This window comes from Gobio gobio, assembly GCF_949357685.1.
Source record: "Gobio gobio genome assembly, chromosome: 9".
Classification (NCBI taxonomy): domain Eukaryota; kingdom Metazoa; phylum Chordata; class Actinopteri; order Cypriniformes; family Gobionidae; genus Gobio; species Gobio gobio.
Window position 1 is genome coordinate 41,764,850 of NC_137115.1, and position 27,431 is coordinate 41,792,280.

A 27,431-nucleotide genomic window follows, 5' to 3' on the forward strand; every position below is an offset into this window, starting at 1 on the left:
TGGTTGGTAAGAAAGGGGGCATTTTACCCCACCGCTGGGGCAAAACGCCCCCTTTGTACAAAAATATTTTCAGTCAAAATACTAATTAATTATGAAGGCTGAGCAATTTTAATATTTGGTGAATAACTCCTGCCATAGTCACTCAAAACCGGGATGGCTATTCTAGTCTAGTCTCGTTTTCCCCCACTCTACCCATAACAAAAGCATATCCAGTGAAACGTGCACCAAATAGGCTAAATGCCCCACAGAAGCGGCCTAAAAGTCGATAATAATGAAATAGACAAAAACAGCAACACTAAAATGGCCAGATCATTTATGTGGGGCCATATGGGTATGAAATGGGCTGAAAAATAGGATTGTCCGCTGTTTCCATGATGGTCCCATATGTTAACACATGGATTTCATGTAGGATGGCACTTGACTTGCCACTAGGTGGGACCCAAGTGGGTCAGGTAGCCTACATTCACGATGCTATCCAGATTGTCCGCTTGCTGACGATTCTGTAATTTTGGTCATTAACTTTTCTTTATTAATGGCTTTTTCTGCCATATTTACGCAAAATTAGCTAATATAATTAAATAATAGCTATTCAAAACATGTCATTACAACCGAACAAAACATTTTCAAAACACAGTTGGAAGCTGACGTAATTCCTAAACGAACAGAGATCTGACCAAACACGAGCCGAATGGGGACAACCCCACAAAAATGAAAGCAGCGAAACTTCCGTGTACGTCACAAGGACACAATTTCGTTCTTGCGACTCAAACACCACGGACTAAAGTTTGCCGGTAGGCTAAGTTATGTTGTGTATCTGTTACGTTGTGTATTTTGTAAGATATGATTTAGACCACATTGCTTTGATATTCATTCGGGGTATGTGGTCCGATAACAGAATTATATCGAAGTGCATTTTGAGCATTTGATGTTAGAGGAACTAGATACGATCACTGACGTCGCAATAAACCCTACTGTTTACAAGCTGGAACCTTCTTTTACTGTCTATGGCTGGAACAGTGGAGTTAAAGTCTTTTTAGACATTAAATGTTAAGTTTAAGCTAAGTAAATGTTGATTTCACATGTAAGTGTTTTACGTAAGATAAGTAAATAAGGTAAAATTTCCTTTATCCAAACAGCAAAAGTCAGTGGTTGTTTTACACGATGGAAGGTGTTTCATCTTCAATAACATGTAGCGATGAATATCGACTGCTTGAAACATACTGCCAGAGGAGAAAGCCAAGCACCAGACTGAAGCAAAGTGCCTGTATGTATACCATGGAGGCACAAGGTCAGACCAAATAGATACTGTACTTGAGAACTTTGTCTCTCTTTCTGAGATTATCATAACATTTATTGTCATTTTAATGTAATTGTCATGTCATGTCAAAAAAAAAAAAAACAGGTGGTGAGAAATATGGTAATGTGGCTGAAAAACTGACCCGGATTGTAGACAGCGGACTTCTTATTGATGATGATGATGATGATGATGAAATAGAGACAGATTCTGGTAAAGTGTACTGTCACACAAGTCATAAAAATATAATCTTGCACAACTATTAATTATCTAGATTGTAATTGTGCTATTTCCTTATTTTTTATAAAAGTTAGCCCAGATGTTATAGAGAGGCTTGTTGACTTGCTGAAGAAATCAGGGGATGACCTAAATGAGAAGGTAATCATCATTATCTCTGTTCAGTTTGTAGTCATAAAATCGTGTTCTGCTCTTAAATGTCTTATCTGTTTTCTCAGATTGAGAAGAACCATGAGCTTTTAGGATACCTGCAGCGTTCATTATCTTACGAGTTGTTTGAAAAACTGACCACATCCTTTATCAAAAGAGTGGTACCAGAATATCTTCAGAGCAGACGACAACATGAGGAGATCGCTCTGACCTTTGAGGTCACCAGCAGACTCAGAGCCCTGGACCTCCACCCCATGAATAGGGTCATGGGATTCGGAGCTCAGTTCCTGCAAAAGAACTTCGCTCCCTGGGTTAAACAGCAGGGTGGTTGGGTGAGTTGCACCAATGACATTTAATCACAAGTTCCACAAATCTTGATAAATACTGTTGGAAAGTATTGTTACAAATAAACCAGTTTACTAGAAATTAATGTAGCTTACTAAATAAAATAATTACAATGAAGTGCAATACACTAAATATGTCACATTTGATTCACTATAGGAGAAAGCCTTCGATGACAATGACGAGGTCCATTGACAAGATTGACTGTGAAATGGATGGCTATAGCGATCAATTAGTTATATGATAAAAGAGGAATTATTTTTTTACATGCCGTGTGTGTGTGTGTGTGTATTCACAGTATTGACTATGTACTTGCTGACTATGTTCTTGCAAATTACTATACATCTATTGTAAAATAAAATTGTGTTGGTGAATTAAATGTAAATGTAAATGTTAAATGATGAATTAATTCTTAACACATTGCTGCACACTTTTAAAATACAAACTAAAATATAATGCTAAAATATAATGCTTTATTGATTGAGAAGTTGGCTTTGTCAGCAACAAATAAAGCAAGCACCACAAACATACTCTTTACAAATACAGTATGGCATTGGAATCAGAACAGTGCTTAGTTATTTTTTTTATTTATTATTATATGTACGTATCAACTTGCTGCAGTGCATACAGCAATATGACGTTGAAATAAAAACGCATAAATCTGTTATATTTCTGTCTTAAGCACAACATTAGGCACAAAGAGGCAAAACTCTAAATCTGTTCTTTTCCTTTGTTGTTCCTTTAGTGTCTTAATATAGGGGTGTAATATTGTGTCACAATATATCACAATACAAAAATGCAACAATATGTATCGTGGATAGTGACAATCTGTATTGTGTATAGTCCACCGAAAATAAAAATTACTGGGAGAAAAAAATTAAAGTTTACAGAGTTTTAGTGTCAGTACTACATTAATCTACTATATATAATGTTGAATATAATGTATAATAATGCAATGGGGGAATATTTGTGGGTCCTGATAATGTCAATCTTATGTTACCAGTCAGAAGTGGCTTATGTTATTTTAAATATATGCAAATGCAAGCATATTCATTTATAATAATTCTGTATTTTCAGCTTCAGAATCATGAATATTTTTATTCTGTTGTCACCACTGTCCTGTGCATTGGGTTACCAGCACCAAGTCCAAATTATATAATACCTAATGTAGCATTTTAATCAACAGTCCATTTTTTGTTAACATTTTACCATATGTCTTGGAGTATCGCGATAATATCATATTGTGAGTTCATGAGGGTATCACTACACCCCTATCTTAATACATTGTAGCGATGTATACATTGGTTGCAATATTTCACACCTTAATTTATGTGACATACATCCATATAACAAGGCAAGACTAATGGATGTTTAGCCCAGATAATAAACATCACTGCAAATGTCACGGTATTAATGTAAATTGAATGTAATAATTTAAAACAGTTGTATTTGTATTCTACAATGAAGCACTGGTGACTCTTGTTTGGCTAGATACCGAGGTACGTGTTCATTTTTCCCAGGGCATCACAGACAGTGGTCAGGTCGCTGCGTAGATCTTGAACCACGTTCTCAATGCTCCTGGTGTCCTTCAATAAATCAATGCTCTGGGTGTATGGGTTGTAGTAGACCGAAAAAGGCCTCTTTATTGTTTTAGCAAATTCCCTGTTAAGAAGAAAAAGGTATTACTTTGAAATATTATGACAATGACATACCTTTATTTGATTCAATTGACAGAGCAAATGTGTCTCTTTTACACAGATAAAATTGTAAGATTTCCATTCATGAATGAGTGGATATATATTTACCTCATTTTCTCTTTTGCCTCTTCAAAACTCTCAGAGACAAAGTAAACGTCTTGAAATGTTGTAATGAGGCACTCCTGGTTGCATGTGGTCTTGGGGTCAAACATCTTTACTTTTGCTTTGTCAGAAAGCGCATGCTGCATAACCAAAGAGGATTATACATTAAAGGAAAACGGCGACTTTTTGTGAATTTAGCTTATTCACCGTATCCCCCAGAGTTAGAAGTCCATATACATACTATTCTCATCTCCGTGCCTGCCATAACTCTGTCTGACGCACACACCGCTAGCCTAGCTTAGCACAAAGACTGGAGGTAAATGGCTCCAGCTAGCCTACTGCTCAATAAGTGACAAAATAACGCCAACATTTTCCTATTTGCATGTTGTGATGTGTATAGTTACATTGTACTGAGACCGACGGAAAACGAAAGTTTCTAGACCGATACGGCTAGGAACTATTCTCTCATTCCTGCGTAATAATCAAGGAACTTTGCCGCCGTACCATGGATGCAGCGGTGCAATGATATTACGCAGTGCCTGAAAATAGTCCCCAGCACGCTCTCTGTGCAAGCAGTTTGTCTTGTGGTTATGTTGACGGAAGTTAGCCTATTTTCAGGCGCTGCGTAATATATCATTGCGCCACTGCATCCATGGTACGGCACAAAGTTCCTTGATTATTATGCAGGAATGAGAGAATAGTTCCTAGCCATATCGGCCTAGAAAATCGTAACTTTAAATTTCCCATCGGTCTTAGTACACGATGTAACTATACACATCACAGCTTGTAAATGGAAAAATGTTGGCGTTATTTTGTCACTTATTGAGCAGTAGGCTAGCTGGAGCCATTTACCTCCAGTCTTTGTGCTAAGCTAGGCTAGCGGTGAGTGCGTCAGACAGTTATGGCACGCACGGAGATGAGAATGGTATGTATGGACTTCTTTAACTCTGGGGGATACGGTGAATAAGCTAAAGTCTCAATAAGTTGGCGTGTTCCTTTAAATCAACTATTAACTTGACATTTGAATACTTGAGGTGTTTATGTATGGTTAACATAGGGCTTCTTACCCTTAACTCTCCAATAGAAGACAGTAGACCTGCTCCATATGCTCTTAACTGACCATCCTGTTTGCACAGCCCAAACTCGATAGTGAAGAAATAGCACTGGAAAAAAGCAGAGCGGTTTATTACATAATAAGCATGTTGCCTTTGGAAGCAAGATTAGGCACGCCCTTATAAGATGTACCACCAAAAACTTTATACCCCAGATCTAATTGTGTCTCAAAGTCTGCCATAGAGAGCCACTGATCTGATTTCAATGCAAATGCATGCGACTCAACACCATAGATCAAACTTTACGCCACAAAACAAACTCCAGTGACCTTTTTATTTCCGTATCTAGATAGGAACCTGGCAGTCAAGATGCAGATGACATTTAAGAATTCAATAAGCTGCTGTCACACTTACTGTTGCCAGCTTCTGCACATCCTCATCTGAAGCGCCTAGAGATGCAAGGCCGATCTCCTGAGAAAACTGAGCAAACTTGGGATCGGCCAGGAGTGGGACATGGCCCAGCAGTTCATGACAGGTATCTCTGAAGACATGAAAACAGTTTACAGGTTAGAAGTGATGAGGAAAAATTAAGTTCTCAACAAAAAAAAAAGTGGCTTTTACTCAACGGTTCTGGTGTGTAGAGCGGGTCTGTGCTGTGACGTATATACTGAGTGCAGTTGAACACTCGATAAGCCAGACCAGCCAGGAAGTCTCGTGGTGACAGATAACCAGCCACAGGTCGTACGATAAACCCCGACCTCTCTGCAAAGGTCACAACCCAAACCTCCACATTAAAGAGTGTTGACTTTCTTAGAATGAGTGCAATTAATAATAAAAGAAAGATATGATTTTCACACTTTTTTCTTTTACCTCGTAAGAAAAGAGACACATCTTCCAGCTGTGGGATGTTGTCCTCTCTGTACCCACAATGCTTTGTGAGAAGAGGGAGGTTTTTCAAGTACTCGCGGCAGGCATGAGTTGGATAGAGTTTTGTAAGTTCTCTGAAAACGACTCCCCATGTCTTCACCTCCTCTGGTGTGTACTCTATACGTGGGATGGGCTGCCCACTGTTAAACAAAATATATTCTGAATCATTTTAAGCAAAAAATGGAAACACTGTAATTTCACTACTCTAACTGCAGTTTCATTTTTAGTGTTGCTAGTGTATGTTTGCACCATGCTCTAACAATTGAGCTAAAAGAACCCAATAGCAAAATCAACTACACAAGAATATAAACTATTATAATCTATACTAACAATTTATAGTTCATTGCAACCTCCACAAAGTACTTCCTCCTCTGCCGATACACCTTGTCTTTGAATCCCTGCAAAAGAGAACAGAGAATCACTTTACTATAATACGGTTCAATTTATTAACATTAGTTAAAGTCGGAACAGAAGTTGCGGTAGTCTTTTCTTCCCTATTGTGATGTATATCCAAGTGAAACTGCTTTTCGAGCAAAAAAAATAGAAAATGGGGAAAAAAGGTCATGGGAGTGACAGGTTGTCCCGCCCTCCTGCTGAAAAACATGTCATCCGAGAAGAGCTGCCGTTTGAGGGCACATGATTTAGAAAAAAAAGATGTGCACAGATGAATCATTTATACTAAACAATGCAAATTCAAAATATTAAAAAATATAGCCTACTATTTTTCATTGTTAACCCATGTTAATCAACTTTAAATGTTAATGTATTAGTCTAGAAATTCACGTTAACCATAATTAATGATGTTAAAAGTATTGTTATCTCCTCCGTTGGGCTACTAAACATTTAACAGATTTACTTACCGGATGGTCAGCATCCAGTTCTGAACCGTACATTAGCACTCTATGCGAACATTGGTCCAGCTCTGAGATCTTTTGGGGAAACCATGGTATTCCTTCTCCATCTGGCAATCCTCCCAAAACGCACACACAGTCCAAGCAGTCTGGAATAAAGAGCCAGATGAATCGGTAACAATATCGCAGAGAAAATCCCAATTACGCTGGCAATTCTTCCACAGAGAACTTACCAGTCTCTGAAGACCACACTTGTTGAGGTGTGTTATATGAGATAATGTTGACGCGGTCTTTCAGGTGCTGCACCAGCTCATTGAACTCTTTTTTTGTGCAGTTGCACTCTGCATAGATCTCCACCTCATTGGCGACTTTCTTGGATCTGCGAGACTCAATGTGGGCCAAATTCACATGTTTCTCCTTTAAACATACAAGCAAACAGAACGGCAGGATGCCACTTTGGTTGCATTTTCACCGTCTTATTCAAAACGTATTGTTATTAAACAAGTACTATGCATTCGATTCCTTTATTAAAGTGATGAGGTGTTCACTAACCTGAAAGAGTCTTAGTGCTTTCACCAGACAGCCCACTTCATTCTTCAGAGAGAAAATCACTGCTAATTTCCCAAGGTCATAGGTGGATTTCTTTTCCTCTTTGTCAGGTGTTTCATCTATCCGATTAAAGGATGTCCTGCGGAGCTGCTTGGAGGTGTTGTTTAGTGAATATAAAACTCTTAAGATGCAGAAATGGGTTAAGATAAAAGCTTAATTTAAAAAAAAAAAAAGTAATTTAAGTAGTTTAAATTGCAAGTGTTAAGGGGTAATTAACCTCAAAAAGAGAATTTACACTGAGAGACAATTTGAAAGACTTCTATTTTTTGTCAAAAAAATAAAAAAGCTCTCAGTCAGTATATTTATGAATTTAATAAAACATTTAATTGGATTTGCATCTGCATCCAGAATCCAGAAGTTTTCCATTGTAAATCGATGATTTAAGCAAGTAGCTAGTTAAAAAAAAACACACACAAAGACTACAGTAACTTAATATTTAAATCTGGGTTATAGGTCTCCCTATAAACAAATATTATGGCAATTTGACTATATGGAATGTGGCGCCCAAAATGGGATCTATCAAACTGTTCAGTACTCACCATTGAGGTTGCAAGGTGTTGTTGGTCATACATTGCTGAATCCAAAGATAGTCCTCGCCGAGCCCAGTATTTGCTGGAGAACATCATCATAGCAGGTTGCATTTTCGGAACTGCTTCTTGACCCCTCTTCCTAAGTAGCCCAACAGGTGATTTAGGGGCTGTCTGCGGCCCCTTCGCATTAGCTTGAAGTTCAGAGGACATGGTTACTGTCTCTTGAGATGTCTTATTTTCCTGCATTTCATATGGCGAAGGTCCTATTGTCTCAGACGATTTTTCTGTAAGCTGTCCCTTGGAGATCACAAGGAGCTCTTCGCATGTGCCACAGTACCTGACACTCCTCCCCCGTCAGAATAAGAGCTGGGATTATATACTGTGACGAATGACGTTGAGAAGGGCCACTCTCACGAGGGGTAGGCTATCACTCATATTGGCTTTTGAAGGGATGGCTCTTCCATTAGGAAATGTCGACTCGTCCAAGACCTGATTGAAGTGGATAAGCTCATCTCACCCTCTAGGAGAAATGAATCTAGAGCAAAGTCATTCAGATTTCAAGATTTCCATAAACACGGCCTCATTTTACAGCTGGAGGGTGAAGAGGGGGAGGACATCACCCATCATTTTTGTAAGATATAAAGGCCTTTGCACAGTGTATCCTTCAGAGGTAAGATTTAGAAACATGTTCAATGTAGAAAGCTAGGAAAATAAGAGCATTCATTTCCATTAGGTATGAACCTAAATGCCAGCATTATTTATGTAAACGTCATTGCCAGCAGAAACTGCTTTCCGAGCACCTTTGATGAGATGCATATTGTTTACGGGTTTTTGGCAAAAACATGTTTGTCAGTGCACGAAATGCTGCGGTTTCTTTAATGAAAGGGATCTAGACGAGAGATAACATTACTGTGGTGAGCAGGGAGCTATCAGCTTCCTCTGAGGCAATTTCCTGTCAAACAGGAAATGAAAGAGATGGAAGTTGATTCCGTTTGTCTTTGTTGTAGACTGTGGTTATAAGTGGATAAAAGACATTTCATCATCAATCAATATTTTCACCGTCGCTCCATCTCATCTGCAAATGTCATAGCAGGCCGACTGGACCAAGGCTACTGACTTTGAATAATCTCAAGCCACAGTTGGCAGTTGGAACTATTGCCTTTAGGTTATGTAGCCACGCAAATGTTCTCCTTTACTATCACTAAGACCGCTAAATTGATTTGTTTTTGTGTGTCTTTGCAAATTTTATCTAAGGTGACCACCTAATTACAAAGTACTATTACCTAATTAAATCTCGAGTTATGTAACGCATTAACTAACGTAATAACCCAAAATGGCTCTCTTCATTGGACATCAGCAGGTGTAATGAACATGTATGATATATTTTGGGTTAAGTGTTATTTAAAAAGATTGAGTTCCACCACTGCTATAAAAAAATAGATATATAGAGAAACGAAAAAATTACCAGTCTTAAAAAGCTGAAATATAACTCGCAGACTAATGGAAGGAAGACAGATTTTAATTTGAATCTGAATTATTTAGGAAAAGGGCAAACTGATAAGAACAAAAAATATATATAATATTTAACAATGGATACCCCACCTTATGAAAACTCTCTCTATACAGTGAGAAGGAATGATTATTTCAATGAAAGACATTATGGTACAAGATATTACAAAAATAATGCTTTAGGATCCTTTTGGATCCTAGTTTTACATTCATATATTTTCTCTGGGATTTTTTCCTTTTTCTTTTACAATGTGGCATTTGGTAGCAAATATCTACATGACACCCAACACTGTTCATCTTGCTGGAATACAGGGGCTATAAAATCTGTACTATACATCATGTAGTGCTGTACATTAGGAAATGAAGGCTACTTTGCAGCCGTTGTGTGTTGTTTCTTTTAGATGGCTGTGGCCGTTGGAGACGACGTGATCTTGTCTGTGTGAGAATCTTGGTGAGGTTTGAGGCGACTCAAGTATTCCATATTCACTGGTTTCTAATGCTGCAGAGGGTTCAGTGACTGTGTTGAGACCCAGAATCTCACTCACTGAATGGGGCAAGTCCTTAGAGGGAATCGGAAGAGATTCAAAACTTGTATTACCAGGACAAAATAGTCATTTTATTTTGATTTTTTAAACAAATATTACATCAAAAACCTTACAATCTGCAATCATGTATAGGACATACCTTACAATTCTTTATCTGCATACAGATAGATTCAGATTTGCTAAGGATTTCTTCAATGTCCAGTTTCATGGAGAGTTCATTTATATGCTGTAAAGAAAACATATCAATAGGTGAACCATTTTTCTCACAACCTAATTTATGTACATTACAAGATATAGATACATATACTACTATTCAAAAGTTAAAAGGTGCTCAATAACCATTTCTTATTATTATCAATGTTGAAAACCGTTGTTCTGCTTAACATTTTTGTGGAAACCACAGGATTTTTTTGATGAATAAGTTTAAAAGCACTTGCAGCATTTATTAAAAACAATTTTTTTGTAACATAAATATCTTTATTTTCACTTTTGATCATTGTAATGCATTCTAATAAATTGTTTCAAGAAATAAATCTAACACTAACCTTCAGGATTTCATTGAATCCATATTTTCTGTCCATTATTTTTTGCTTCTCTGAGTCTAAAATGGCACAGCACACCAGAAGGTGAAAGTTTTGGCAAGGCAGTCTGGTCCACATAACCTGAATGGGAAAATATAAATTGGAGAAAATATTAAATCAAATGCCAATATAACACATAATAAGAATAATCGAAATTATAACAGACAGTAGCTGCAGTGTACTGAGAAACAAAGAAATGGACTGATGGAAAAGAAAACAAAAAGTTATTACACACCTCCCAAAGGCGAAGGACGTCCTGAAAATGTAGCTCTCTCTTGAATCGAATCAATAACCAGCGAAAACAGAAATACAAGTACCCAGAATCCTGTGCCTCTGTGAAAACACAAACACAGAAGTAAACACAATGCCTACTGAAGGTCACAAAATCCTGTGAAGTCAACATTAATGAAAAAGGCTCCAATTTTTAATGTCTTCTTCTGAGTATCTTACCTAGGTAGTTCCAGAAGGCCAGGTCTAGCAGCCGAAGCAATGTGCTGAGCTGAATTAGTTGGGTCTTCATCCCTTGCATCTGCTCTTCAAAGTTTTCATGCTGCAACAAACATACATGTTTTTAAAAATAACTTAAAGGGGTACTACTATGCATTTAAAAATGTCTAACTTAGACATGACCATGTTACTACGGTATCGGGGAACAGAGGTGGTTAGTTGATTAGTTTCTCCAACGATGCATCATACAGTGGTAGTTAATCAGCGAGTTACATCATTGTACGGGAAACACATAAGAGTAAGAGTAAGTGCTGCAACAATGTAAAATATATGGGAAAATAATGTCTATTTTGAACATCCAAGCATGAACGCCTATTCTAGGAAACCCCAAAAACAAAATCAAGACTTTAAAAAAGCGCATAACAGGCCCCCTTTAAAAAAAAAAGTGCTCGCCCACAACAACAATAGCGTGAAGACAGAATCATGCTTTATTGATGCAGCCAAATCTTCTCATACACAACAAATCCAAGAGTGCTAAAGAGAGGTGTGCTGTAACAAACACACTGCATTACCATTTCATCCATGAAGGAAACAAAGCACCAGAAGGCATCCACTTCATTCTCCATCACAAAAAGGATGGGAGAGAGCAGGTCACTCATGCCCTGGACGTACCCTGCATAGGAAAACAGGGTGAATAAAAGCAATGCTCCATTGTAAAGCAATTAAAATGTGCTGTCATCAAAATATTCTGTCATCATTTACTCACCCTCAAGTTGTTCCAAACCTGTAGGAATTTATTTCTTCTGTTCTTCTGCTGAACACAAAGATATTTTGAAGAATATGGGTTACCAAACCGTTGACGGGCTCCATTGACTTCCATAGTATGAGAAAAAAAATACTCAATAGGGCCCATCAACTGTTTGGTTACTGACATTCTTTAAAATATCTTCTTTTGTGTTCAGCAGAAGAACCAAATTAATACAGGTTTGGAACAACTTGAGGGTGAGTAAATAATGACAGAATTTTCATTTTGGGGGGAACTATCACTTTAGACATACACTAAACATTTAGGCGATTTGTGAAAACATGGAGTGTACACAACAATAGTTTATATTTTTATTGAAGGGTTAGTTCACCAAAAATGAAAATGATGTCATTAATTACTCACCCTCATGTCGTTGGACACCAGTAAGACCTCCGTTCATCTTCGGAACACAAATGAAGATATTTTTGTTGAAAGCTGATGGCTGAGAAAGGCTTCAGATAGGCCTCCATTGGCATTCAGTACATTTACACTCACAAGACTCATAAAAGGCACTTAAAACGTCGTTACAAAGTCCATCTCACCACAGTGGCTCTAAAATAATTTTACGAAGCGACGACAATAGTTTTTGTGCGCAAAAAAAAATCTAAATAACACCTTTATCCAACTTGTTCTTGTCTTCCGTGTGTGCCTCCACGACGCATGCGCGAGAATATTACGCAGATCCGGCGTTCGGACACATGACCCAGAAGCGATTTGTTTACAAGCAGAGGAAGACGCGCCGTATCTAAGCTGTTGAATTCTACATTGATCGTGCTTTAGGTCTCGGCGTAGTGCTCAAAATCGGGCTAAAGTGTGCATTCCATGGATTCCCGAACGCCGGCACTACGTCATATTCTCGCGCATGCGTCGTGGAGGCACACACGGAAGACAAGAAGAGGTTGAATAAAGTCGTTATTTTGATTTTTTTTTGCGCACAAAAACTATTGTCGTCGCTTCGTAAAATTATTGTAGAGCCACTGTGGTGAGATGGACTTTGTAACGACGTTTTAAGTGCCTTTTATGGGTCTTGTGAGTGTAAATGTACTGAATGCCAATGGAGGCCTATCTGAAGCCTTTCTCAGCCATCAGCTTTCAACAAAAATATCTTCATTTGTGTTCCGAAGATGAACGGAGGTCTTACGGGTGTCCAACGACATGAGAGTGAGTAATAAATGACAGAATTTTCATTTTTGGGTGAACTAACCCTTTAAGAGAAGTTGCACTGAACATTGATTCAAACATGCAATCACTTGCCTAAGTCGAAGTCGTACATGCAGTACGTCATCAGGATGTCATGTAGTAAAATCAAGCCAGGGTTGTCCAGGCCTTCGTAAAACTTGTTATTGCGGTCTGTTCGGTTCACATCTTTTTCTAAAAAGATTTATCATTCACAAACATGATTTATGTGCATGGGAATATATTTTGATGCAATGTAATTAAAGACATACCAATCAGGCTCCTGTAATCTCGTAACCTCGAGTTTCTCCTTTCCTGCTCCTCACTTACTGACTTCCACTGGAGCTTCATTCTGAAGTATTCATCACTGATGGGAGAACACATGATCTTATGTATGCTTAATCTAACGAAAAAGAGCTTTAATCAAATGCTGTGATTCTCTGAGGGCAACATGCGTACGTTTTACTCTTTTGCAGGAGCTTCCTTTCTTCATGAGTGCTGTTCCATGGAAAATAGCCCAGCAAAAACTTCCAAGCCTCTTTCCTCACTGCGTGACAAAGACCCTGTTGAGATCAAAACAAAAAAAGCAGCCTTGATGACTCGCATCTTCTGAAGCATTTATAAATAGGTCTATAAACAAGTCTAAACAGGTCTGTTCTAAGTGAAAGAAGTTGGACAAGAGGTCACAGGAAAAATGACACACTGCAAAAGCTCGTCTCAGAGACTCAATTCATTGAACATATACAATTTTGTGTTTAACTTTGCATTTAGCTTATTTGGAAGGTATGCCAAAAGGAAATCCACCTAAACAGCTCAGGATTTGGATGTTGGGAATGCTGGTTTGGAAAGTATCTTCAATCCTTACTTTGTTTTTATGTAGAATATAAACCATAAGATTTTTTTTGGAAAGAAATTAACTTTTATTTAGGCGTTAAATTGATTAAAAGTGAAAGTAAAGACTTACATTTTTTACATAAATGCTGTTTTGCTCTTTTGAACTTTCTATTGATCAAAGAATCCTAAAAAAAAATGTGCTACTTAATATTTTTGTGGAAACCATGATACAACTGTTTTCGACATTGATAATAACAAGAAATGTTTCTTGAGCACCAAATCAGCAGTTTAGAATGATTTCTGAAGGAATGCATGACGCTGTAAATTGAGTAAATTGTGCTTCGCCATCACAGGAAAAAAAATATATTAAACAATTATTTTAAATTGTAACAATATTTCACAAAATATTTTTTTCATTAAATAAATCAGCCTTGGTAAACATAATATACATCTTTCAAAAACATTTTAAAGCTGCAGTACGTAAGTTTTGCCTCTTTGTCGCCATCTCTGTTTGAAACCTGCAATTGAGTTAGTTGCGGAATTATCATTATACGTGGGTTGTGCATCGACAAAGCTCCTCAGCGTGGATGAATCTAAAGTTTTGAGGTGTATGTGTGGCTGGCTGTCAGTCACCGCACCGTTGTGGATACTGTACTTCGGATTCACAGATTCTACGTCTTGGAAGTATGACCAAAATAAGAATTTTCAGCTGAAAATGTCATCTGAACAAAGTAAGTAACTTGTCTGCCACTTTTGTTCTGACCAAAAATCATTACAATAAATCGGGCTACCAACGTTGATTAAATCTAAAGGTCGCTTGGCTCAAATCACATAGATACAACCATGCAAATTATTATTATTGTTATACTGTTCTCAAATTGTTCATGTTAACAACATCAACATTGTGTGACTACCTGTACAGGGAGTGCAGAATTATTAGGCACGTTGATTTTCTGATCATATTTTTTTTCCAGGCACATTTGACCAATTCCAAACCACAGTAATCCTAATAACTACTATTGATTTAGTATTTAATAATGTATAAGTGATATATAATTGTTCATGAAGGCTGGAAATGAAAATCACCTTATATTCAGGTGTGCAGAATTATTAGGCATGTTTTCTTTTACAGATAAATTGAGCCAAAAAAGAGATTTAACTCAGACTGAAAAGTCAAAAATTATTAAATGCCCATGAGAAGGATGCAATACTAATGCAATACTAGACATTGCAGTTAAGGCATGACCATTGGACAGTGAAATGCTCGTTGGGTCAGCAGGATCTGACAAAAACAGGTGGTGAAGAAAAGACACCTGTTAACTGCAAAAGAATTAAGAATTAAGGTGAAGAATTAAGGGTGAAACTATCAGGAACCCTTTAGTCTCCAGCACCACCATTTTCCAAAGCTGCAACCTACCTGGAGTCTCCAGAAGTGCAAGAGGTCAGGATCTCAGAGACTTCAGTTAGGTAAAGAATCCTAAAAAATGACCCCCACTAGATAAGAATCACAAGCTGAAGTGTTGTAAAATACATGAAGAAGGTTTTTTTATAGGCTTTATAGGTTGAGAATGACTCTTGAAGGACCAGCACCACATCCTCTAGTACCACTGTTTGAAGAATTCATCTTCCAGAATCTGGCTGTACGTTTTGGGAGTTCATTTTAGTCCATCCTGAAGTCCGTTTTGCAGAGATGGACTAAAATGAACTCCCAAAACGTACTGATTCTGGAAGATGAATTCTTCAAACAGTGGTTCTAGAGGATGTGGTGCTGGTCCTTCAAGAGTCACTCTCAACCTATCTGTCCATAAAGCCTATAAAAAAACCTTCTTCATGTATTTTACAACACTTCAGCTTGTGATTCTTATCTAGTGGGGGTCATTTTTTAGGATTCTTTACCTAACTGAAGTCTCTGAGATCCTGACACCTTGCACTTCTGGAGACTCCAGGTAGGTTGCAGCTTTGGAAAATGGTGGCGCTGGAGACTAAAGGCTTCCTGATGGTTTCACCCTTAATTCTTCACCTTAATTCTTCATTCTTTTGCAGTTAACAGGTGCCTTTTCTTCACCACTTGTTTTTGTCAGATCCTGCTGACCCAACAAGCATTTCACTGTCCAATGGTCATGCCTTAACTGCAATGTCTAGTATTGCATTAGTATTGCATCCTTCTCATGGGCATTTAATACTTTTTGACTTTTCAGTCTGAGTTAAATCTCTTTTTTGGCTCAATTTATCTGTAAAAGAAAACATGCCTAATAATTCTGCACACCTGAATATAAGGTGTTTTTCATTTCCAGCCTTCATGAACAATTATATATCACTTATACATTATTAAATACTAAATCAATAGTAGTTATTAGGATTACTGTGGTTTGGAATTGGTCAAATGTGCCTGGAAAAAAAATATGATCAGAAAATCAACGTGCCTAATAATTCTGCACTCCCTGTATTTAGTGTGTATTAGAGTTACCTGTAGATTTCAATTTCTGTACAGTCTAATCTCTAATTGTCATACAGGTGAATCTCCAGTTGTCACTGATGATGTCGTTTCGACCTTTATGGATTACAATCCGCCATCAAATGATACATTCCAGCTGCTGTGAGAAACAGCTATAAATGATCCGCCACCTGCAGCATCCTCACATGCGATACTACTACTAGTCGGCCTTCTTCTTTATGTTTACAGACGTGACGTAATGACGCAAAGATGAACGAATTTCCTGTGGAAAGCTACCAGTACCACTCAAATTATAATACATTATTACAAGCGTACTGTTGTGAATCAGACTAAGGTAAGGAGAAAGTTTTGAACACTGGCTGGTTATGTACTTGCTCAAAAATGTATTTGGGATTATTTTTTAACCAAAAAAAGTTACAGACTTTAACAGACCCCAAACTTTTAAACAGAAGTGTAAGTGACTTCCATTATGACGCAGAACAAAACCAAATGGGTTCAATAACTCATGACCTAAATGCAATATACCACCTAGGTTAACGAAAGGCCACACAAGAGCAAAGAGAAGGTGAGGAAACGAGAAAAAAAAAGAAAAGACTGCCGAAGACATACGCGACAGACACAGGATATCCTGTGGGTCAGAAATTACATTAATGAGCTACAGTAAGATATTCAAAGCAATATCATACCCCTTTAAATACGACATCCTTTATGTGAGGTACATTGATCATTCTTCCCTCTGAGTCCTGGTACTTTTCCCATTCTTCCATTGTTACCGGCCCCTTCCTTTGCACCTCTGGCCTCGGTCCTAGATCAAGCTGGAACACGAACACACACACGAACGAACACACACACACACACACACACACACACACACACACACACACACACACACACACACAGACACACACACACACACACACACACACACACACACACACACACACACACACACACACACACACACACACACACACACACACACACACACACACACACACACACACACACACACACACACACACACACACACACACACACACACACACACACACACACACACACACACACACACACACACACACACACACACACACACACACACACACACACACACACACACACACACACACACACACACACACACACACACACACACACACACACACACACATCAAATCAATTTCCCATAACAATACTTTTCTACAGGATGCCTCATGTCAGCTGTCTGTGTCCAGACTCAACTAAGTCAAAGTTAAGGCTGAAATTAGATCTGCACTCACTCTGGTGATGACTTCAAATCCAGGCTCTTCCTGCTGGTTAATCTCTAGTCCGGGAATGAGTTCTCCCAATAGATCTGCCACCTCCTCAGCAGGCCGCTGCTGACACTCTAATTCAGGCGCCCGAAATGCGTCAAAGAGGTAGTTAGTGACTTTGGAAAAGCCACCCAGCGTTGTTGTATAAGGATCTTTCTTGAATTTCTGTTTGAAGGGTGCAATTGTGAAAATATTATGAAGATTACTTTTTAATCTCATACATGAATATTTTTATATTAAAGATCAATTCATGGATGGCTACAGTATAAACCACATACCTGAACAAAGCCATAGTTTGTATCATCCAGAAGATTCTCAAAGGACTGCGAGAAGGCTTTGCTATAAGAGCTGACAATCAAGATACTTTCATCATCTGGACTTCTTTGAAAGACAGAGACAACGACATTAAGCTTCATTGTACAGTCTTAATAAAGTAATACCATTCAATATTTGTTTTATTATTATGCAAGCAAATATTGTGACACTATTTACACGTGACAAATAATAAAAAATAACCAAGACAAAAATACATATTAACAGTCAACATTACAAGTCTATTCTGATAAATCCTGTATGTACACTCACCTAAAGGATTATTAGGAACACCATACTAATACTGTGTTTGACCCCCTTTCGCCTTCAGAACTGCCTTAATTCTATGTGGCATTGATTCAACAAGGTGCTGAAAACATTCTTTAGTAATGTTGGCCCATATTGATAGGATAGCATCTTGCAGTTGATGGAGATTTGTGGGATGCACATCCAGGGCACGAAGCTCCCGCTCCACCACATCCCAAAGATGCTCTATTGGGTTGAGATCTGGTGACTGTGGGGGCCATTTTAGTACAGTGAACTCATTGTCATGTTCAAGAAACCAATTTGAAATGATTTGAGCTTTGTGACATGATGCATTATCCTGCTGGAAGTAGCCATCGGAGGATGGGTACATGGTGGTCATAAAGGGATGGACATGGTCAGAAACAATGCTCAGGTAGGCCGTGGCATTTAAACGATGCCCAATTGGCACTAAGGGGCCTAAAGTGTGCCAAGAAAACATCCCCCACACCATTACACCACCACCACCAGCCTGCACAGTGGTAACAAGGCATGATGGATCCATGTTCTCATTCTGTTTACGCCAAATTCTGACTCTACCATCTGAATGTCTCAACAGAAATCGAGACTCATCAGACCAGGCAACATTTTTCAACTGTCCAATTTTGGTGAGCTCGTGCAAATTGTAGCCTCTTTTTCCTATTTGTAGTGGAGATGAGTGGTACCCGGTGGGGTCTTCTGCTGTTGTAGTCCATCTGCCTCAAGGTTGTGTGTGTTGTGGCTTCACAAATGCTTTGCTGCATACCTCATTTGTAACAAGTGGTTATTTCAGTCAAAGTTGCTCTTCTATCAGCTTGAATCAGTCGGCCCATTCTCCTCTGACCTCTAGCATCAACAAGGCATTTTCGCCCACAGGACTGCCGCATACTGGATGTTTTTCCCTTTTCACACCATTCTTTGTAAACCCTAGAAATGGTTGTGCGTGAAAATCCCAGTAACTGAGCAGATTGTGAAATACTCAGACCGGCCCGTCTGGCACCAACAACCATGCCACGCTCAAAATTGCTTAAATCACCTTTCTTTCCCATTCTGACATTCAGTTTGGAGTTCAGGAGATTGTCTTGACTAGGACCACACCCCTAGATGCATTGAAGCAACTGCCATGTGATTGGTTGATTGAATAATTGCATTAATGAGAAATTGAACAGGTGTTCCTAATAATCCTTTAGGTGAGTGTATATATATATTTGGGCTGGGTAAAAAATATTGATTTCTCGATTTTAATCGATTCTCACTTTTACAAAACAGTATGGATTCTTAAATCCCAAGAATCGATTAGTCATCCTGTTTTCAGTTAGTGAATGATATAAACATTGTAGCGCACCTCCCATCCAATAAATCGCAATAATCTTTGTGCTTTATTACTATTGATATGAAACAAAGTCTCAGATTTCAGATTACGTCTATTTTTTACGAAATTCAAAAGCATAAATACCGCTTTGGCGCTGTGGCGCGAGATCGCTCTGCCGCAGCTCAGCTCAAGAGAACCGGCAGCACGGAGCGCACATGAACGGATCTTAATACCAGTTACAGCGCGAAATAAACATGAATAAACATCTTAAAGTGTGTTAAAAGATACAGGACAACTTACTGAAATCCGCATCATGTCACATAGAATAGCTCAAGTGTTTTAACCGCAGAAAGACGTAAGTAAAATGGCTTGTAAACAATGTCATGTAACGTCACATATAGCTCAGAAAAACCATATCCAGTGTCATAAACTCGTTTGTCAGCTTTAGTCAGCTAGAAAAATTAACTCTAGAGAGGAGCATTTTGCTAATTATATGCACCATTACATAGGCTATTGATTGTCATTTTTAATGTTCTTCAATATTTAATGCATGTATGTAGCCTATGAATAAATCAAATGTTTATATTAAAAAAAAACTTATTGGAGTAGAAATATGATTATATAGTTGTAAAGTTAATATTATATGTGTGTGTGTATGTAAGTGTATCTGGGTGCGGGAGTAGAAGCATATAAACAAAGTAACATCTAGAAATGTATAACAGACATAAAAATAGTAAAAACAAATAATAAATGACAATAATAGTTTTAAGAGTATACATAACAACAAGTATTCGACTTGTAAACATATGACATCACTGGCCATATCGATCTGTGGTTCGAATGACGGGAGAAGCTGAGCCAACAAAGCCTAGCCTATGTTTCATTATGGAGTCTAAGATAAGAACTTTAATAACAGCTATCTTTTCCTCGGCAGCGCTGAATTCAGCATGCTTACGGGCGGATTTAATCTGGCGTGATATTTAACGCAGGGGAGAGGAGTGTCTTCCTGTCCCTTTCATAAAGCCTTAACTCTAAACGAACAGCTGCTGTTCGACCTTACATGAATCACGCCCATGGCCTCTTGCCACGGAACACATGCAAGACTTCCTCAAAGGTGCTGAGATCTCGTTTGCATGCAGATTGAGTTATGTTTTGATGTGTTCTGTTTTAAAGGAGGAAGTGTTTGGATGAATAATTCTGATTGTGAAATGCCTGTGGTATTTAGTGCATTGAAAGGTCGGGGTTCACGTTTAAGATAAGAACGAGAAGAATGAAAATATTAAGCCTTACTCATTCAGAGGAAGACATCTGACGCTACACATAGTTATGTAAAAGCCGATATGCTAATGTTTTCAGAAACGAAGGAAGACATAAGGTGCAGCGCAATTTGCACACTTGTGCCCTTTTTAGTATAAATTAGGGATGCACCGATGGGATTTTTTTTTGCAGATACCGATTTCAACAAACAACCACTGGCCGATTCCAATACTGATATTTGTCACTTGCTCACTTATTTGAACTTAAAGGGTTAGTTCACCAAAAAATGAAAATAATGTCATTAATTACTTACCCTCATGTCGTTCGACACCCGTAAGACCTCCGTTCATCTTCCGAACACAGATTAAGATATTTTAGTTGAAATCTGATGGCTCAGAAAGGCCTCCATTGGCACAATGCACTTTACACTCTCAAGACCCATAAAAGGTACTAAAGACGTCATTACAATGTCCATCTCACTACAGTGGTTCTACAATAACTTTATGAAACGACGAGAATAGTTTTTGTGCGCAAAAAACCCCTAAATAACGACTTATATAGTGATGACTGATTTCAAAACACTGCATCATGAAGCTTCGAAGCGTTATGAATCAGTGAGTTGATTCAGCGGTTTGGATCGCCAAAGTCACGTGATTTCTGCAGTTTGGCGGTTTGACACGCGATCAGAATCCGAATGATTCGACTCGCTGATTCATAAGACTTCAAAGCTTCATGATGCTGTGTTTTGAAATCGGTTATCACTATATAAGTCGTTATTTAGGCTTTTTTTGCGCACAAAAACAATTCTCATCATAAAGTTATTGTAGAACCACTGTAGTGAGATGGACTTTGTAACGACGTCTTTAGTACCTTTTATGGGTCTTAAGAGTGTAAAGTGCATTGTGCCAATGGAGGCCTTTCTGAGCCATCGGATTTCAACTCAAATATCTTCATTTGTGTTCCGAAGATGAACGGATCGAACGACATGAGGGTAAATAATTAATGACAGAATTTTCATTTTTGGTTGAACTAACCCTTTAAGTCATTAAAATAGATTAGAGTTTTGATTGTGTTAAATGAGCAAAGTTCACAAAAGCATGCATTAAGGTATACTAGCTAGATTATTGCTGCATCATCAATATTGTTGAGTAATAATGTTAAGTTGAATAATGTTGTATATTAGTCATACAGTTAAGTACATAGAGCATTGTATATCACCTAGGACTCAACTGTAGCTTCACCAGAAGTAAGATATTTACTATGGAGTGTAAAACTATTTAAATTATATATTATACATAAAATATTTTTTAATCAATCAAATATATATTATATTCATTAAAACATAACATTTCTAATGTTTTTTTTTTTTTTTTAAATCACATTTCCAGCTATAATAAGAGTGTTGTATTACCCGTTTAATGGATTTTAACCATAATTAAAATCATTCCATGGATCGTACCCTACAAGACAATACTTAATTATTAAATAAGAGTGCAGGTTCTGTGCAGCACAGCTTATATAATGCATAAAAAAACAATATTTAAAGTCTGTAACTCATGACTACACTCTACTGGTCTAATGCTGTATTTAAAAAAGCATCTAAGTAATTATTTTATTTATTTATTTTAATTAAAAAAATAATTTATATCTTACATCAACATAATATTACAATAAGATATTGCACAATATTTGCTTACAGCTGAGCCAACGATTAGGCTTGACCCATCTAAATAAAATCATCCCACACTGCACTTACTCATTGATCTGAACATATTTGCTCAGGTTATCCAGGAATGCTGTGCTCCCTCCCTGGTGGAAATGAATAGCTGGCAGTGATGTGCCATCCTTCAAGCGGAAAATAATGTATGACCAGCCCTCACATTTGACTGTGATAGACCTGAGGTCACACACATTAAAAGAGAAGGCCCACTTGTTCCGGTCATTTGCGTGGTTTGATCCACCTGTGACAACAAATAATAGGCTTGGTTACTATTACAAATTCTACTGGTTTTGGAGAAAAAAAAAATGGACCACAGACAAAATTTACTGGCTGATGCACAAGTTAGCTTGCTGACATATTCTGTTAGGTATTGGGAAAAATGCACGGCGATATTAATTTGATACAAAAGAGGCTTTTCAGCCACATTTGACTGAATTGTTTTACCATCTCCATGTGAGTGTGCTTTTCTCCGGGATGACACAGCATTGATCATGTCCCACTCGGTTTCATAGCTCAGCTGATGGTCGACCGGACGATGAGGGTTGTCTTCTGAACTCTGAGTCCATTCCACCACTGAGCTGGAGTCCTTCACACAATCATACAATCAGGTTATCCATCCTAATTCAGAAAACTATTCAGAATCATAAAATAATAGTACAGAGCACAGAAGAGGGATTTTAACATGTATATGCAAACACAGATGAAACAGGTAACAAACCTTGCAGGCACACAGGATGTTTGAGGGATCTGAATCCTCCAGGGGTTTGTATTCCACAAGGGTTTCACCATCCTACAGTTAAAGAAGGAAAAAATAGATATTTGGAGAGATTGTTGGATGGCTGTGATTTTTTAGTGATCAACTTTTTATTTGTCTTTAGATATTGATGGCTGTGATTTTTATGAAAGCATGTAGTTCTCAGATATTTATTCTACCATTGAAAAGTATGGAATAAGTGCGGTTTTGTTCTAAAGAAATTCATACTTTTATTCTGCAAGGATTCATTAAATTTAACCAAAGTGACAGTAAAGATATGTATAATGTTATAAAAGATTTCTATTTAAAATAAATGCTGTTCTTTTGAACTGTGTACATCAAAAAATCATTTATCATGGTTCCTTCAATAAAATTAAGCAGAAAAACTGTTTTAAACATTGATAACAAGAAATGTTTCCTGAGCACCAAATCACTGAAGACTAGAGTAAATATATTTAAAAAAACCCTGTTATTTAAAACAATAATTATATTTCACAATATTACTCCTTTATTGATCAAATAAACGCAGCCTTGGTAAGCATAAGTCTTCTTTCAAAAATACATATATTCTTTTAAAAAAATGACGCTTTTTAAACTGTCCTAACAATGAATGTGGTATAACATCTTATGTATGTCACGTTGACCAAGTTCAGGTAAAACTTAAAGGTTTTAATCCTAAAAAACGCGCTCGTTTAATGGAGTTAACTGGTTAACTGACGTTCAGGAGCGGGGCCACGTCTCAACCAATCAACTGACTTCTCAAAACCTTCTTATATCGGGCAGCACCCTACAGTACTGTTTGTCTCGTTCTCTCGACCTGGTCCTTGCTCGTGAAATATTAATAATATTATGACTGACAACCTCCTTACCTTATCAACAATCCTGAGGAACCCAGATATTAAATCCTGATCCTCAGATTCATCTGGAGATGAGTGAATGAAGACTCCCTCTAGTTCAAACACCACCTGCAAACACAAAGAAACATGCATTAACAAACCAAAGCCAAACACATAACGCTCTCTAAATAGGCCATTAAAAACAACAGGGTTTTTCCTGGGTCAGAAATGGTCTTCGGTGGTGGCTGACAGACATGGTCATCCATCCATACACACACACACACACACACACACATAGTAAAAAGTACCCTACCCATGTGATCTGCAAGCGCAATACTGACAATACATTTTAAATAAATTCAAAGAAAGTTTGTAATTTTTGCTTATCTTATTTTGATACCTTGATGTTTGTTTTTGGTCCTAATTTTTACACTATTTACAGATAATTGTTTTGGTATATAATCATGTCAATATTAAAAAGTAGTATTAAAATAAATGAACAAATAGCCTAATTTTCTGCCATATACAATTTCATAAAATTATCAGCTAGCTAATAACAACTTTGTTCTGGGTTCACCTCACTCCAGTCTAAACTAAATGATTTATAGGCTATTTATTTTACTACACATTGTGAACATAAATAAGCTGAAAGACTGTGGATAATTAAAACTAACTCTTACACCCACTCTTGCTAAAATGGTTAAGCACACTTGTGTTCTCCTTTCAGATGTGTTCTGAGTAAATGATTCAACTGATTCGTGAGTTCAGTGTTGGACAGTTCAGTTGTTCTAACCAGTCGTTAAAATGATTCGGTTCAAAGGAATCATTGGTTCGCGAATCGGACATTAGCAGACGCGTTGTGTGCGAATCCCGTCTGTTAGAACATCGCAAAAGATTTGTCAACACACAGAAAACACTTCATAACCGGATAGGATTTGTTTCCCGTTTATTGAAAGTATGGTTTATGTCAGCTGGTCAGAGAAGAGTCAACATTTTTTGAGCGCAATTCACTCCCAGCGGAAAAGGAAAACATCGACTGATAGCGCCACGTGCAACATGGATTCGGTCTTCCGACCTTTTGACTTTGATTAACGTGATATGTGAAATATTAGAAAGCTAAGAATGCTTATTTTGAAGACAGAGAGCGTGCGAGCGGGGGAGGAGCTCTCTGATCGTTCTCTCTGACACTCGGTTAACAAGCGCAGCAGTCATCTACTACATCATTCATAAATCACAATAACTCATCAAATAAGGCTTTGGCGGGACAAAAATCTGTTTTGGCGGCCGCCAATAAAATTTCAATGTAGGAAAAACCCTGAACAATCACGGTCCTGTTTCGGTACTCCGCTCCCTGTGCCTTTAAAGGCAAGTTAGTCTGCAGCCTGAGGCCTGAACTGAAGTGAAGGAACTGACAGCTCCTGTCATATGACACAAAAATGTTCTTGCAGACTCCCCAACAATAAATTACATAGATTACCCGTTTCTGTCCGCGTTCAGTATAAAATCCTCTAAATGGCTTCATGGCCTTGCTTCCCATAAGTTATGTTAACTTCTGCACTTTTAGTCTCCTACTCGCGCTCTCCGGTCATCTGACCTTAAAACTGCTTACTGTACCTTGTTTTCATTTTTCAACAATGGGTAGTAGATCATTCAGTGCTGTGGCTCCGAAACTGCTATGGTATTCTCTTCCACTTTTTGACACTGCTACTATATCCTCATTCAAATCTCAACTAAAAACTTATCTTTTCTTACAGTATTTCCAACCCTCCTCTGTTTAGTGTTACTGTATATTTGTGTGTGTATATGCATATCTATGTACTATAATGAGGCTTATGTTTGATGCTGTGTATGTGTTATTTTCTTGTACAGCGACCTTGAGCTTGGGAAAGGCTCTTTATAAATCAAACGTAAAATATTATTGCAAAAATAAAAACTACACTCAGAAAACATCTATGGAACTATGTGCAATGCTCATCTCTCCTATATTCTCATACTGAATTTGTGTGGTAGTGGTAGGAAGCTGTAAGTGTATGTATTGACATTCAACCATCAAAACATAATGGTGGCTAAGGTATTTGCTCATTGCATGTGTAACAGACACGAATACACACGATTAGATAAATGTAGAGCCAATAAAGTGTTCATAAATAGAAAAGAAAATTCCTATTTAAAGCTAATTTCCTTATGGACTGAATTCACCGGACCCAGTAGATAAACAGTCAGTAGTCTAGCTCAAAACATCTTGATAAACCTGCCAGCCAGCTCATGACTCAACACCAGTTAAAGTACAAACACAAGTCTGATTATTTGTTTTTAGGGTCCTGACGCCCCGAATACGATCGATATTGCAGTCGCGGTGCTATTGGCAACGGAGACGCTACTTCTAACGTCCGTGTTTTATGCAGTTGAATCAGCTGTATGTCAGTGTGTTTGGCTGCTAGCAACCAGGCTAACTGTTGCTAAACAGCAGCTTCCCAGACCAGTGTATCATCTATTTGCCAGCCCCGACAGTTCAAAAAGCAAGTCAAACTGAATATCTACACCACAACCCACGGAAAAACGTTGGTAAAATGGAGCTATTTGTCGTTTTGACCGTGTATTGACATATAAAGCAGCATGCTCAGTACCTTGGGAGGAGTTGTGGCCGCCATGTCGACTGCTAAATAGGCGACGTAGCACCGCTCACGTGCCTGTCAGCGATCCACAACAACACTGACGAGTCACTTTCCGCATGGCCAACGCTGCGCACGCGCACTGACATTTTTTTAATGAATTTTTTTCAAGTTACAAGAAGTATACATCCATACATGCATTCTAATCGAATACATATACCTCTTACATCTTACAAATCCGTCATATAACTATTACAGTTATTTTTTCTCTGTAAAGAAAATAAGGATTTGTCAATCTGCAATAAACCACTGCATGTAATGATCCAAGAACAATCTATGAAAAAAATACTCAAAAATATAAAAAAATTTTACTCTGGCTTTTGGTTTTTATTATTATTATTATTATTATTATTATTATTATTATTATTATTATTATTATTATTATTATTATTATTTATTGTTGTTTTATTGTTCTATGTTGGTACAATTAAATGTGAGTTCGTTTTGGCATGAATAAAATGTCAAATAAAAAAATAAATACATTAAATAAATAAAAAATAATACAACTAAAGAAAGTCAGACCTTTTTTATTAATGCCAAAAACTGAAAATTTAACAAGAACATAACAACAGGAACAATAAAGAAACCAAGACATTGATCACGAAAACGATACAAGTGAAAGAAGTGCCTGAAGATTTTTTTTTATTTTTTATGCCCATCAAAGACAAAAAATAGACAGTAGCGGGATCTTACCCAAAAATATTAATTTGTGAATACAAAATTTGCCAGGTATCATAAACAGATTAACAATGTACTGAATATGAGAATTTTAATTGTGAAAAATAAAATAATATTAAGGTGTTAATACATAATCTGTTTTTAAAAAAAAA

At 37.5% G+C, this 27,431-nt stretch overlaps 3 protein-coding genes across 4 annotated transcripts; 1 reads left to right on the forward strand and 2 right to left on the reverse strand.

The window, feature by feature from the left end:
- The first annotated feature begins 457 nt into the window (after window positions 1–457).
- Window positions 458–2,883, forward strand: LOC307131825 (uncharacterized protein). 2 transcript variants are annotated; one of them, XM_079825775.1, is made up of 6 exons: window positions 458–791; window positions 1,137–1,288; window positions 1,403–1,507; window positions 1,605–1,672; window positions 1,750–2,013; window positions 2,183–2,883. In XM_079825775.1, exons 1-6 carry the CDS (start codon window positions 709–711, stop codon window positions 2,216–2,218), a joined length of 708 nt encoding a protein of 235 aa, XP_079681901.1. In that variant the 5' UTR covers window positions 458–708; the 3' UTR covers window positions 2,219–2,883. The 2 variants fall into 2 exon arrangements, with proteins under 2 accessions (XP_079681901.1, XP_079681902.1); XM_079825776.1 differs by having other exon boundaries at window positions 673–791; window positions 1,137–1,264.
- Window positions 2,478–8,158, reverse strand: tph2 (tryptophan hydroxylase 2 (tryptophan 5-monooxygenase)). Its single transcript, XM_079825774.1, has 11 exons — window positions 7,801–8,158; window positions 7,205–7,348; window positions 6,886–7,069; window positions 6,662–6,801; window positions 6,132–6,199; window positions 5,745–5,941; window positions 5,501–5,636; window positions 5,289–5,415; window positions 4,890–4,985; window positions 3,829–3,962; window positions 2,478–3,685 (listed from the first exon to the last, which is right to left on the reverse strand). Exons 1-11 carry the CDS (start codon window positions 8,035–8,037, stop codon window positions 3,511–3,513), a joined length of 1,638 nt encoding a protein of 545 aa, XP_079681900.1. The 5' UTR covers window positions 8,038–8,158; the 3' UTR covers window positions 2,478–3,510.
- Window positions 8,159–9,290: 1,132 nt separating this feature from the next.
- Window positions 9,291–26,637, reverse strand: tbc1d15 (TBC1 domain family, member 15). The gene is made up of 17 exons (XM_079825873.1): window positions 26,557–26,637; window positions 23,963–24,058; window positions 23,058–23,129; window positions 22,784–22,925; window positions 22,376–22,580; window positions 17,735–17,837; window positions 17,424–17,621; window positions 16,830–16,958; window positions 13,314–13,417; window positions 13,127–13,221; window positions 12,933–13,049; window positions 11,446–11,546; window positions 10,877–10,976; window positions 10,662–10,759; window positions 10,391–10,507; window positions 9,985–10,071; window positions 9,291–9,860 (listed from the first exon to the last, which is right to left on the reverse strand). The coding sequence occupies exons 1-17, from the start codon at window positions 26,578–26,580 to the stop codon at window positions 9,654–9,656; spliced, it is 1,995 nt and encodes a 664-aa protein (XP_079681999.1). The 5' UTR covers window positions 26,581–26,637; the 3' UTR covers window positions 9,291–9,653.
- Between the last annotated feature and the right edge of the window lie 794 nt (window positions 26,638–27,431).

Bases quoted from the DNA above. Each gene is read 5' to 3' on its own strand.
- LOC307131825 (XM_079825775.1), top strand. From the start codon at position 709: ATGAAAGCAGCGAAACTTCCGTGTACGTCACAAGGACACAATTTCGTT. The intron at 792-1,136 runs GTAGGCTAAGTT...TTATCCAAACAG, and splicing joins CCACGGACTAAAGTTTGCCG to CAAAAGTCAGTGGTTGTTTT. The intron at 1,289-1,402 runs GTCAGACCAAAT...AAAAAAAAACAG, and splicing joins GTATACCATGGAGGCACAAG to GTGGTGAGAAATATGGTAAT.
- tbc1d15 (XM_079825873.1), bottom strand. From the start codon at position 26,580: ATGGCGGCCACAACTCCTCCCAAG. The intron at 10,508-10,661 runs GTGTGTAATAAC...TTTCCCATTCAG, and splicing joins ACGTCCTTCGCCTTTGGGAG to GTTATGTGGACCAGACTGCC. The intron at 10,072-10,390 runs GTTAGTGTTAGA...TTTTCTTTACAG, and splicing joins GATTCAATGAAATCCTGAAG to CATATAAATGAACTCTCCAT.
- tph2 (XM_079825774.1), bottom strand. From the start codon at position 8,037: ATGCAGGAAAATAAGACATCTCAAGAGACAGTAACCATGTCCTCTGAA. The intron at 5,942-6,131 runs GTTAGTATAGAT...TTTGTTTAACAG, and splicing joins GTTGCAATGAACTATAAATT to TGGGCAGCCCATCCCACGTA. The intron at 4,986-5,288 runs GTAAGTGTGACA...GCTTTTTTCCAG, and splicing joins ATGTGCAGAAGCTGGCAACA to TGCTATTTCTTCACTATCGA.